This window comes from Natator depressus, chromosome 5 (assembly GCF_965152275.1).
Source record: "Natator depressus isolate rNatDep1 chromosome 5, rNatDep2.hap1, whole genome shotgun sequence".
In the NCBI taxonomy this organism is placed as follows: domain Eukaryota; kingdom Metazoa; phylum Chordata; order Testudines; family Cheloniidae; genus Natator; species Natator depressus.
The window spans coordinates 34,453,103-34,465,740 of NC_134238.1; the positions used below are offsets into that span (position 1 = coordinate 34,453,103).

At 43.0% G+C, this 12,638-nt stretch overlaps 1 protein-coding gene across 2 annotated transcripts in view; it reads right to left on the minus strand.

The window, feature by feature from the left end:
* SLC38A9 (solute carrier family 38 member 9) overlaps positions 1-12,638 on the minus strand; it is a 78,346-nt gene that overhangs the window by 39,314 nt on the left and 26,394 nt on the right. For both annotated transcript variants that reach the window (XM_074953949.1, XM_074953948.1), the window contains exons 3-9: positions 8,262-8,394; positions 7,500-7,621; positions 7,302-7,365; positions 7,082-7,175; positions 6,376-6,546; positions 4,452-4,511; positions 468-665 (exon numbers count right to left, since the gene is read on the minus strand). In XM_074953949.1, coding sequence (XP_074810050.1) covers positions 468-665; positions 4,452-4,511; positions 6,376-6,546; positions 7,082-7,175; positions 7,302-7,365; positions 7,500-7,621; positions 8,262-8,394 — 842 coding nt within the window. The remainder of the gene's footprint in view (positions 1-467; positions 666-4,451; positions 4,512-6,375; positions 6,547-7,081; positions 7,176-7,301; positions 7,366-7,499; positions 7,622-8,261; positions 8,395-12,638) is intronic.

Here is a 12,638-nt window from a genome sequence, read left to right on the forward strand (position 1 = left end):
AGGCAGATGCACTGCACTGTGAATTATTATATTTCAGTTTTTAGTATTCTAGATTGTATTAGTTTTGAACTGTTAAATAATTAACAATGAGATAACGAGAGACTATTTCCAGGCATGAAGACAAAGGAGGGTAGAGATTCTGCTGAATGCTGTTGTGCTGATATTATTTTATATGTAAAAAGCTAATAAGAACAGTGTATATTTAATCACTTAATATTTACTCTAAATACAATGAAACCTATTTAAAGGGTTACCCACGGGAGCAGCAATACCCAACTCCCTTGCAGAGGCTGATCATTCACTAAAAGGTCAAACAAAACAGTGAAATATCTCCAAGGTTTCCAGCAAAGACTTTGCTTAAGACAAGGAGTTGGCCACCAGAGGTGGGGTCATTACTACAGGTTTCACTGTATTTGCTATGTATTTTACCAATAATAAATCAACAATCCAGGAATGTTATTACCTACCTAGAATGTTAAACTTCGCAAAGAAAGAGGGAGACTTAAGATTTAGAAGGGGCAGAACAACAACAATCAGATAAAATGGTACAGTTCGTGATTTGCTCCACCACTCCTCAAACAGCTCAAAGCTTGTGTTGTTGACAGAAGCAAACGTCCCACTTCTGTTGCCTGGTTGATCCTTATTGGCAGTACCTGGACAGATGACTGAAAGAACAAAAACAAAGAGCAGGGCTTTGTTTACACGAAAGCTATGCAATGAGTCAACAAATTCAGTACCTGAATCTCCAAGGGAGTAAGTTCTACCACTGGGAGCCTAGGAGCACTCAGAAGCAGTACTCTGGCAGCGCAGCGGCTGCTCCTCTGCTTGCCTCCATCCATTAGGGCCTACCACTAAGGCTACATCTATGCTTGGAGCTAGAGGTGTGATTCCCAGCTGGAAGAGAAGATATTTGTGCTAGGGCACTAAAAACAGTAGTGTAGCCCCTATAGCATGTGCAGAGGCAAGCAGTGGCACAGGCTAACTGCCCTGAGCCTAAACCCGCTAGACTTTGTAGGGGTGTACTTGGAGTGGCTGGCCTGTGCCGCCACTGCCCATGGTCTTGTGGCTACACTACTATTTTTAGCATACTAGCTTGATGAGAACTAGCGTGAGCATGTCTATGTGAGCTAGGAATCACTCCCCCAGCTCCAAGCGCAGACATAACCTACGTTTTCACTGCTGGGCAATACCCTGTTCTCTCTGTACTCTCAGCTAGTAGCTCCTCCACCTCAGCACTGAGTGCAGAGAGTTATCACAACTTAACAGCTGAATGTGAGGACAAGCAATACCAACTAGGCCTGCAGTCTGAGCTGACTGCTGCACAGGATCAATATCCACGGGCATGCATGACGGCGGACATGTGTGCATAGCGGTCTGTATGCAAGTATGTGCGTGTAGCGGTGTGTACTCCAAAGTGCATACATGTGTGTGTGTGTGTGTGTGTGTGCGCCTGTGTGTGTGTGTGTGTGTGTCTGTGTGTCTGTGTCCGAGCAGCTTGCCTGTGCTGCAGTGTATGCACACATAGCAGTGTCTGCAAAGCTGCCTCTGTGCATATGAGCAAATACATGGCTGAAGGAATGTCTGAGTGCGTAAGTGAACATATCTGGCTGTGCGTGTAAGCTGGGTGCCTGCCTTAACAGTAGTGGACACATGGTTTTGTGCACATCTCAAGAGAGCAAATACAATCAGTGGCTGTTCTAAAACTCTTGAATTAACACAAGTTGCAGTGTCATATTGTTGGTGTACCAACCACAGCCACCAAACATTATGGAGGATGAGACACCTAGAATAGGAGACCCTTAAAATGTTTACAGTTTAACTTACGGCGTGTACTTAGCTTTTTGTGGAAAAATGCTAACAGCAATTCCTGTCTTGTACATTGAAATATGAACCTGTCCTAATGTTCTCAGTCTCCATTTATACCTTTGTACTTCATAATGCTTTGTACCCTGTTAATCTCTTCCTCCCACGCTGGCAGCAAGCCTGCCAGGTTACAATAACCTACAGACAAAACTCTAGATAGTATTTTGACATTTCTGAAATTTAAAGCGACAGAGTAATTTTAATTACTGTTTTCTAATTGGTTTTCTCTCCATTGTTTCATAAACCCTTGAAAAAAATGCTTTTGTCCCTACTGATTTGATCCCTTTCTGTTTAGCAGAGAAGTATCCAGGGCTGCCAAGTGACATTCAAGCATCTGACAGCCCTGTCCTGCCTGCCTGCAGAAGCTGCAGTTGCACCTTTTGGTCACTGAGAAGATTGTGGCACTGTGGCTTCAGGCAGCCTGACAAAATGTCTGCCTCTCCTCTGGCTGCACCTCCTGCTGGATCTGAATGGGGGAAGGTGCAGCAATAGTGAGAGAAGTGCAGGAGCAAGTGGGTAACCTGGCTGGTGGAGACAGTAGATGACAGAGCCTCTGAGTGCCTCAGCCACTTCCCAGATTGACTCCCCAAGACCCTCCTCTCCAGAGACACACTAGCCACCAATCCCCCAGAGAGAGACCCCAGTTCCCTTGTCACCCACGCCAGCATTCCCAGACATCCCAGTACCCACTCAACCCCAACAACACGTATCATTCCACCCACTTATCCCAGAAACCTGTAGACCACAAAAAACACATCAGCGCTGAGGGGATTGGGGGAAAGGAGGGTACCAGGAGGAGGTGGGGGTCCCAGGACAGTTAAAGATTTGTGTATGTCTAGGTATCATGTAGAACCTTGTCCTTTGGAGTACAGTGCAGTGGGTACTGTACTTCAGCAGGGCTAAACTGCTGAGGGATGGGTTTATCTCCACATTCAGAACCCACCAGCTTAACCAGACCCTCACCCTCCCCAGCACCCCAAGACATCCATTGCCCATTCTCCCCACAAGTTCTGTGCAGCTCCATCTCCTCTTCCTGACACTTGTTTGGGAATGGTGTATTGACCATAAAAGTGGAAGTTTATGATTATACACAAATTATTTTAAAAAATGCAAATTAGCTCATTAAATAATGTGCACAACACATCGCACATGGAACTATGCAAAACTTGGTAGCTCTGAGAATTTTCGCCCTTGTTTAGCGAAGAGTTGGAGGCCTTATCTACACTGGCAAGTTTCTGCACAGTAAAGCAGCTTTCTGCATTGTAACTCCCAAGGTGTACACACGGCCAAGCCACTTTGTGCGCAGAAACTGCGCCATTGCAGCGCTGTACAAAACCAACCAAAGTTGCACTCCTCTTGCCTTTGTAGTTTAAGGAATAACTCCACTGCCACTTGTGATAGGTTAGTGAGAACGAGCAGCATACTGCTCAGCAGTTTGGGATCCATTCCTGCAGACCGAAGAGGCAGAGCACGTAGTACACAAACCGTTGAAAGATGGCGCCAAATGCGAATGGCAGCACAGGGATTGCTGGGATGCAAAGCAATGCATCATGGGGCATTGGGACAGGACCCAGAATGCTCTGCAATGCCCTCCACCTTCCCACAACTCTTAGTGGCAGAAGAGGAAGAGATGCTCTGCACTGCAAGTGCCACAAGTGTGAACACGCTATTGTGTGGGCAGCTGACAGTGTGAACACACAACAGCGGTTTCCCTTCAGTGCTCTGAGCGGCACTGTAACTGCCAGGGATGTAACTCTGCCAGTGTAGACATAGCCAGAGTTAATGTAGCTTTTTAGTGTAGGGTTATGTAAAATATTGCAAAGTACAAAACCCCATTCAAATTCAAGATAAGTTTGGGTTTTATGATGAAAGGCTCCCAGAGCTGGGCTGAGTGTTCCCTCAGCCTCTCCTGTCCTTACTGGAAACTCCAGGATTTCCTTCCTTAACTGATAGTGAGAAAGATATGCCTTCAAGCTTACAAAGAGTTCTTCAGGTCAGAATTTTCACCCTTCAGGTCTGAAGAAGAGCTTTATGTAAACTCAAAAGCTTGTCTCTCTCACCAACAAAAGTTGGTCCAATAAAGATATTACAGCTATCATTGTGGGCCGCATCTAATACTACATGTATGGCCCTGAGGATGTCACATGGGCGGCAGCTGGGTGCTGATGGGCCGCAAGTGGCCCACGGGTTGAGAACCACTGCACTGGAACTTCAGAGTTATGAACAGCTGAGTTACAAACAGACCAGTCAACCGCACACCTCATTTGGAAGCGTAAGTACACAACTGGGCAGCAGCAGAGATGGAAAAAAGTAAATACAGTACAGTACTGCGTTAAATGTAAACTACTAAAAAAATATAAAGAGAAAGCAGCATTTTTCTTCTGCATAGTAAAGTTTCAAACCGTAACGTTCTGTTTAGAGTTACGAAGAACCTTCATTCCCGAAGTGTTCGTAATTCTGAGGTTCTACTGTACCTCACCCACCTAGTCTCTCTAATATCTTTGGACCGACATGGCTACATCACTGCATGTAATATCCTTTAGAGAGTTATTTTATTGTGGAACACAGTATTATTTTGCTTTTCTTACCTCTATTACTCCCATTAGTACCAGGAACAAGATCTGTTACGTTAATGTCATGCACATAATCTGAAAATAAGAAAAAGAATGTTACTATGATTGCTCTACTCCTGCTGTTATCCTGTTCCTTCTTTCTGTAAATTTTTAGGACTGAAATGAGAGAGGTAGAATATTCATTTGGGAGTTACTGAGAAACTGCAAAACTCTAGTGTCAATCCCATCTAAAAGACACCTGATTATTTCACTTGCAGCTTGATTGTCTTTATCTCCACAATACTAAAAGCAGCTTTAGATTACATGGGTCATTCCCTGGTGTCAGTTCCCATTGAACTTCTCTCATAGCTATGAGAGACCCTCCAGTGATTCAGGGCATTATAACCCATGATAAACATATCATTATCTACTTTGTATAAGACACCTTGCTTTACCTCTGTGAAAAACTAACTCTCATTCACTGAATTAAAGAAGTATGTAGAATCATAGAATATCAGGGTTGGAAGGGACCTCAGGAGGTCATCTAGTCCAACCCCCTGCTCAAAGCAGGACCAATCCCCAATTAAATCATCCCAGCCAGGGCTTTGTCAAGCCTGGACCTTAAAAACTTCTAAGGAAGGAGATTCTACCACCTCCCTAGGTAACACATTCCAGTGTTTCACCACCCTCCTAGAGAAGAGGTTTTTCCTAATATCCAACCTAAGCCTTCCCCACTGCAACTTGAGACCATTACTCCTTGTCCTGTCATCTTCTACCACTGAGAATAGTCTAGAACCATCCTCTTTGGAACCACCTCTCAGGTAGTTGAAAGCAGCTATTAAATCCCCCCTCATTCTTCTCTTCTGCAGACTAAACAATCCCAGTTCCCTCAGCCTCTCCTCATAAGTCATGTGTTCCAGACCCCTAATCATTTTTGTTGCCCTTCGCTGGACTCTCTCCAATTTTTCCACATCCTTCTTGTAGGGTGGGGCCCAAAACTGGACACAGTACTCCAGATGAGGCCTCACCAATGTCAAATAGAGGGGAACGATCACGTCCCTCGATCTGCTGGCTATGCCCCTACTTATACATCCCAAAATGCCATTGGCCTTCTTGGCAACAAGGGCACACTGACTCATATCCAGCTTCTCGTCCACTGTCACCCCTAGGTCTTTTTCAGCAGAACTGCTGCCTAGCCATTTGGTCCCTAGTCTGTAGCAGTGCATTGGATTCTTCCATCCTAAGTGCAGGACCCTGCACTTATCCTTGTTGAACCTCATCAGATTTCTTTTGGCCCAATCCTCCAATTTGTCTAGGTCCCTCTGTATCCTATCCCTACCTGCCACCGTATCTACCACTCCTCCTAGTTTAGTATCATCCGCAAATTTGCTGAGAGTGCAATCCACACCATCCTCCAGATCATTAATGAAGATATTGAACAAAACCGGCCCCAGGACCGACCCTTGGGGCACTCCACTTGATACCGGCTGCCATCTAGACATGGAGCCATTGATCACTACCCGTTGAGCCCGACAATCTAGCCAACTTTCTACCCACCTTATAGTGCATTCATCCAGTCCATACTTCTTTAACTTGCTGTCAAGAATAAGACCAAATCTATTGTGTGTATGTATATCCATACACTAAACACACACAGGTCCATCAGCATGGAAAAGTAATAGACACACACACACACACACACACTAATTACAGCAAGCAGAAGAGGTAACAAAAGTCATCCTTGCTTTGTGATGCTCTTTAAAGAAAGTCTAACTGAAAATCACTCAAAGAAAAGCATGCACCTGGAGAATTGTAGAACTTTTAGAGAGGTTATAAATTGGTGCCCAAAATTAAATTTCTCCAGTGCTACAAAAAAGCTGACTGATAATTTGTCCCCATTTTTCAGTCCCTAGAATTTTGATTCACACCAAACTGAAAAGACTTAAACACTGCTACTTACTGTATATAAATTTTCCTGTGTTGAACAGGAAGTTGGACATAAGTACCCAGTAAATAACCATGGCTCCAACAAGAGAGACCATTGAAAATAAAAGACTGGACCATTGACCAAAGGATCCAAAATAGTACTTGCAGACATCTGGGAATTCCCAGTTTGAGGTATCTATTAAAGCTGAATAAAGACAAAAATACACACAAAAAGTGAAACAGGTGACAAAACATGAGAATACTCTGATTAAGAGAGATTGTGCTGTTTACATAGAACTCTGACTCAAAGTAAAATAAGTCTCCTTTCACTGCTAGATAAATGCCACCAAACTTAAAATACACTTGTCAGGGGACAACATTCTGTTCCATAACTTGATTTCTATTACATCAGATGGTTGGTGGAGTTTGACTGAAGGAGTTCAGATGTGGCTAAATTTGCTTAAGAAGAAACAGGTCCTTATAAATTAAAGCAGCAATATGACAGGTGGAGATGGGCCCGAAGCCACAAAGTCTCAATCCAGAACCCAAACTTCCCCAAAGTTCAGGGGCAGACAAATGAGGCATTTTTGTTTGGTCCCATATCTAATGAACAGTAAATCAAAGAAATATTCAGACAAACACTGGCAGAAACACAAACAAAAACAGTAATAATAAAAATCATCATTCAGGATCTCAAGATCTCACACAAGAAGACTTTGTGTAACGTAACAGAGTCTTACGTATCATTGTCCGTGATTTCACAACTCTGTAACAGCAATAAAGTGTCAAGCTGCCCATTAACAAGATCAAACAGATTCCAGTGGTAAATCCTGCCTGTTTAAGAGGAGAAATACATTTATATTTTTGTGCGTTAACAATAAATGTTGATGCAAATAGAACAAAAGAACACTGCAAATTTTTTCCATGCAAATATTTTTTTTGATTACACATTGATCTTACCTGTTTTATACCCCAGGGCATACTTAGTATAGATGTGCCCATCATTGTATTCCAGATCATAAATCTGAAGAACACAGAGAATTAAAGAGCATTGTTATTTCATGCCACCTTTTTAAAAACAAAGTTATTAAATTTACAATAGACAACTTCCAAAATAATGCAATTTTGGGCTAGTATACAAGAAAGTACTTAACATACATTGTCACTATGCTGGAGTTTTTGCCATAACCATCCGTGCAACCATCGATTTTGAAAGCAGTTCCTAATGGACTGTACACATACATTTCTTCTGCAGCTGGAAGTACATGATCAGGAGCAATCTAATAGATGGATAAAACAAGATGTATTAGTAACAAAGAATTTCTGATGCTTCAATTATACTAAGTCGACTACTTACAATAAGCAAAACATGAAACTTTTAATGAAAAAAGTATATTTTCAAGCAAATCCGTTCTATTTTTAAAGAAAAATTAATGGCTGAATTATTCTTCTGTAGAAGAATACAGCATGTGCTCCCATCCATATCATAATCCACCAACTACTTTATGAAAATATTTTTTCAGTGACAGGCTATACACAGAAAATGCCCTAATCAGGCTTGGATACCTAAATTTAGGTGTCTAGATTTCCATGTTGACAACTTAAATATGTATTTATTAAAGTTCTGTTGACCAAGTATTAAGACTGGGCCAATATTGTAAGACTCAGGATTGTTTGCATCTCTTAGTCATATTTTTCTCCACCTAAGCAGGCAGTTGTGACTTGTGGTTCTATGTAAACTCAAGCATGCTCAGCCAATAAGACCTCATTTAAAAGCAATCCTCAAGGTTTGTTTTAACTGGGGTTTTTCCTTTTTATTTTTCAGCTGTAAATTGCAGAAGTCAGGCACTTACAATACCCACTATACCCTGCATGTCATGTCCGTTAATTAATGGCATCTTTAACCCATCTTTTCCTTACCAGTGCCCTATCTGAAGGAGAAGTGAGCTTGCTATAGTAATGAATCCGCTTATTCATTGCCGAGGCTTCATCCGTAACTCTTTGTGTGTCATCATTCACACTGACAATATTTGAAGGCTCTACGTGGAATGGCCTAAAGGGAAAAGGCACAACAAACAACCTTTATGAAACTGTTAACAGAAGAGAAATAAAACAGATATTCAGAAAATGATTTTGTATCACTCAGGAATAGATTGCAACTGCCTAATGCACTGCTTTCCTGCTGAAAGGAGAGAAGGAGCATACCACAAATGCAATATTTATCTCTTATATAATCCACATTAAAAGGGAATTGGGCCAAATTCTGATGTGTTGGGTTGCACCTAATTGAGAGCAGAATGGTGACCAGTATCTAATTAAAAAATAATGGGCCAAATTGCATTGTGTTACATTAGCATAAACCCAAAGCTCAATTAAGTTAATAGTTATTCTAGCTTTATACCAGAATTTGGCCCAGTATATTTTTAAAAAGTCGATTTTTAATCCTCATTTACCTCACTGTTTCCCTTTGAATGGCATTTGATTCATCACTAGGAACACGATTCTCAGAACAAAAAAATCCCAAGGGACAGATTATGGCCTATCCCTAAGCAGTCATGCGGCAGCATACACAATACAGAACAATATCTCCACCTCTCCTTCTAGCATCGGATGTAGAGGTTCCATACCCAGTAGTTCCTCAAACACAGGCATGCAGGGAGTGGGTGGAGGGGGTAGGTAGTGGGCTCAGTTCCTTCCCTGGACTGCTTCTACACTGTCCTTAATACAGGGCTAGATTTACCAGAGACAGACAGACAGAATCTTACCCCAATTATGGTAAAGAAAAATGATACTTTCCACTTCTGAATCAAAGCAATATATAGACAGAGTCTGAATGCTTTGTCAAGAACCCTTTATTTCTAAGTAGGTACAGGACTCTACTGGTGTAGTAAGACATTAGCCAAAGTCACATGAGGATTTATTCCTCAAGATAATAGAAATAAAAGTTGCATTACTTGCTTGCAAACCTTACTAAACTTGTATTGCTTCCCTTCACCTGTGCTTTTATTGGCTAAACTCACTAAGATTTACAAACACAACAACATGCAGATTTGTTCATTCACCTCACACACACTCAAAGAAAAAAGAAAAAAAGTAAACCACAGCAAATTACAGGTAACAACCAAACCCACAGCTATTACAGATAACAGTAGCAGTAAAAACTGAGTCAGGAAGAAAATATTATTTTTCCTGCAGTAAGAACCAGATCTCTTTGAATGTGTAGAGTCTGAGCCAAGACACATAAAAAGATGGTGGCCAGTTCCCTTTTACAGCAGCTCCCAATAACAGGATGATCTCTAAAGGGTTGCATGGTTTTCAACTCCGCCTTCATTCTGGGACACCATTTTCCCTGACCAAGTTCCCATCCTCCTCCCAGCTACAAAATTAAGCATCTATATCACAGCACAAACTTGCATCAGGAAGTTAATAAAGCCTGATCTGGAACTGCAATGCATCTCTGTGACTGGCTGCTAGGAGACGCCTGAGAGAGATGGAACTTGCTGCCCAAGCCATGATTCTCTCAGCATTCAGTACAGTAATACTCCCCACTCTTAACAGCACAAGACAGAAATGCATGTTTTTCTCTGAGCTGATGTAAGCAGATAGGAAAAGCATGGTACTTTGTAAAAGTCGCAAATAGTTTGTCCATCTGGAAGTATTAAAGGAAAGACAGACATTATTTCTAGATGAACTTCTATAGTCTATACTTTATGTTATATTTTGTTCATACTCCCTCCCTCTTGAAAAAATGGTTTAATACACTAGATCCTTTCCCACATCTTAATTTTTTTTTCCATTTTTAAGTACTCCCAATCAAGATTTTTTTTTTGGACTGTAAAGATATGAAGGGTGAAAACACTGGTTTTATTTTTATCTAGACCTGAGACATGGAGGTGAACCTCTATTGATTAAGAAAAAATAAATCCTAACTAAATATATTAGAACACAATCACAAAGTAAAACTGTTGCTGAATTTAGTTAAGTGTGGAAAATGAAGGGTTAACTAGTTCAACATAGGTACAGAAAGGACACATCTATGTACAGATCTCATTTCAAGGTGCACTCATTTTAGTTGGGACGTTATTGAAACTCTCTACATTTGGTCTCCCCCCCACTTCTAATGTAAATAACTTTCAACAACAAAAGCAAGATTTATGAAGCTAAGGTTAAAGTTATTCATAGTAAAGGGATGAAACCCACAGTATTTTTTAAATGACCTGCATGAATAATGTGTTTCTCTTTCTTATTTGGGTTTTTGTCACATGCTGCTTTCCATATATGGGACATGGTAGCATGAGAGGTGTACATCTATTTATATCTTACTCAGACTGAACACACGGTATAAAGATCCAGTGAGGTCTAGCTTCTTCTTCCCCACCTGGAATTAATATTGTTGGCACATCGCCTCTATTGTTCCTGTGGGACAGCTACACTAAAGAGGTGAGGCTTACACCCCACTTCCATGTGGTAAGAGCTTGTGGCAGTTATTCCTCTTCTGGAGTGGCGCTCAATCATCTTGGACCAGCTGCCAGGAAAGCTCTCCCCTTCGCTATGTATCACTAACAGCACTATGTAGCTGTTGAGGGAGATCAGGTTCTGAGACATTCTTTTCAGCAGCTTGGGCCCACACTGTAGAGCCCCTTACAGATGGAGACCAGAGATCGTTAATTTGAAGGAGTATTCTATAGAGAGCAGGGCATCAGGGAGATGTGCTTTTGGTGGTGACCACCGTATAGTTCATGTCACCAAGAGAGGGGTGTGAGCAATCTTCATAACTATTATAAGCAAAGAGTTCTTCACAATGAGTATGGAAGTAGCCTGGATTGATGAAGAGATAGTCCAGAAAAGTGCGATTTAGTAGCAGTTGAGAAAAAGACTATGGCTGTAGAGGAGTATTTCAGGAATTTCTTGAGGTCTGCTTTTTCTTCCTCTTGTTTTCTGTCAATGTATTCGGGATTTCTTAACTCCCACTCCATTTCTGTCACATCAAGGAATCATGATGATCTCAGGGAGCAATTGGAAAGAAGAGAGAAACAAGAGCAGGACATTGGTTTAGTCACCAGTGTGTCTATGGCAGGGGTGGGCAAATTACAGCCCGCAGGCCAAATCTGGCCCTTGAGCTCCTGCTGGGGAGCGGGGTCTCGGGATTGCCATGCTCTAGCGCTCCAACCGGGGAGCAGGGTCAGGGGCTGCTCCATGCAGCTCCCAGAAGCAGTGGCATGACCCCCCTCTGGCTCCTATACATGGGGCAGCCAGGGGGCTCCACTTCGCACTCTGCCCCCGCCCCAAGCACCACCCCAGAAACTCCCATTGGCTGGGACCTACCGGAGGTAAGCGCTGCCTGGAGCCTGCACCCTAATCCTCTCCCTGTGCCCCAAGCCCCAGCCCTGATCCCCCTCCCACCCTCCAAACCCCTCGATCCCAGCCTGGAGCACCCTCCTGCACCCCAACCCCCTCATCCCCAGCCCCACCCCAGAGCCCACACCCCCAGCCAGAGCCTGCACCCCTTCCCGCACCCCAACTCGGAGCCCCCTCCTGCCCTCCAAATCCCTCGGTCCCAGCTCAGAGAACCCTCCTACACCCCAAAATCCTCATCTCCAGCCCCACCCCGAGCCTACATCCCCACCCGGAACCCTGCCCCAGCCCGGAGCCCCCTCCCGCACCCTTAACTCCTCATTTCTGGCACCACCCTGGAGCCCACACCCCCAACCACAGCCCTCATCCCCTCCTGTACCCCAATCCCAATTTTGTGAGCATCCATGGCCCACCCCACAATTTCTATTCCCAGATGTGGCCCTTGGGCCAAAAAGTTTGCCCACCCCTGGTCTATGGTCTTGCTCAACATGTGGTTGTGGCTAGCAGTCATTGGCCTCTTGGTTGGGTGGGATTCTCAGAGGACACCAACTGGATCCATGAGCTTATGTGGGCAGACCACGATACCCTCTACCTACTGTGCCACTTTCTCCAAGCGGAAAAGTCCCCAATCTGTTCAGGACAGGGGAGTGATTTTTGTGTTCTCTACATCCAAACCCAGTTTCAAGATAAGGTCTAGAGCAAACCTGGGCATGTGGCAAAATTTGCAGATGATACAAAAATTACTAAAGATATTAAAGACCCAAGCAGACTGCGAAGAGCTACAAAAGGATCTCTCAAAACTGGGTGACTGGTCAACAAAATGGCAGATGAAATTTAATGTTGATAAATGCAAAGTAATGCACATTGGAAAAAATAATTCCAACTATACATATAAAATGATGGGGTCTAAATTAGCTGTTACCACTCAAGAAAGATCTTGGA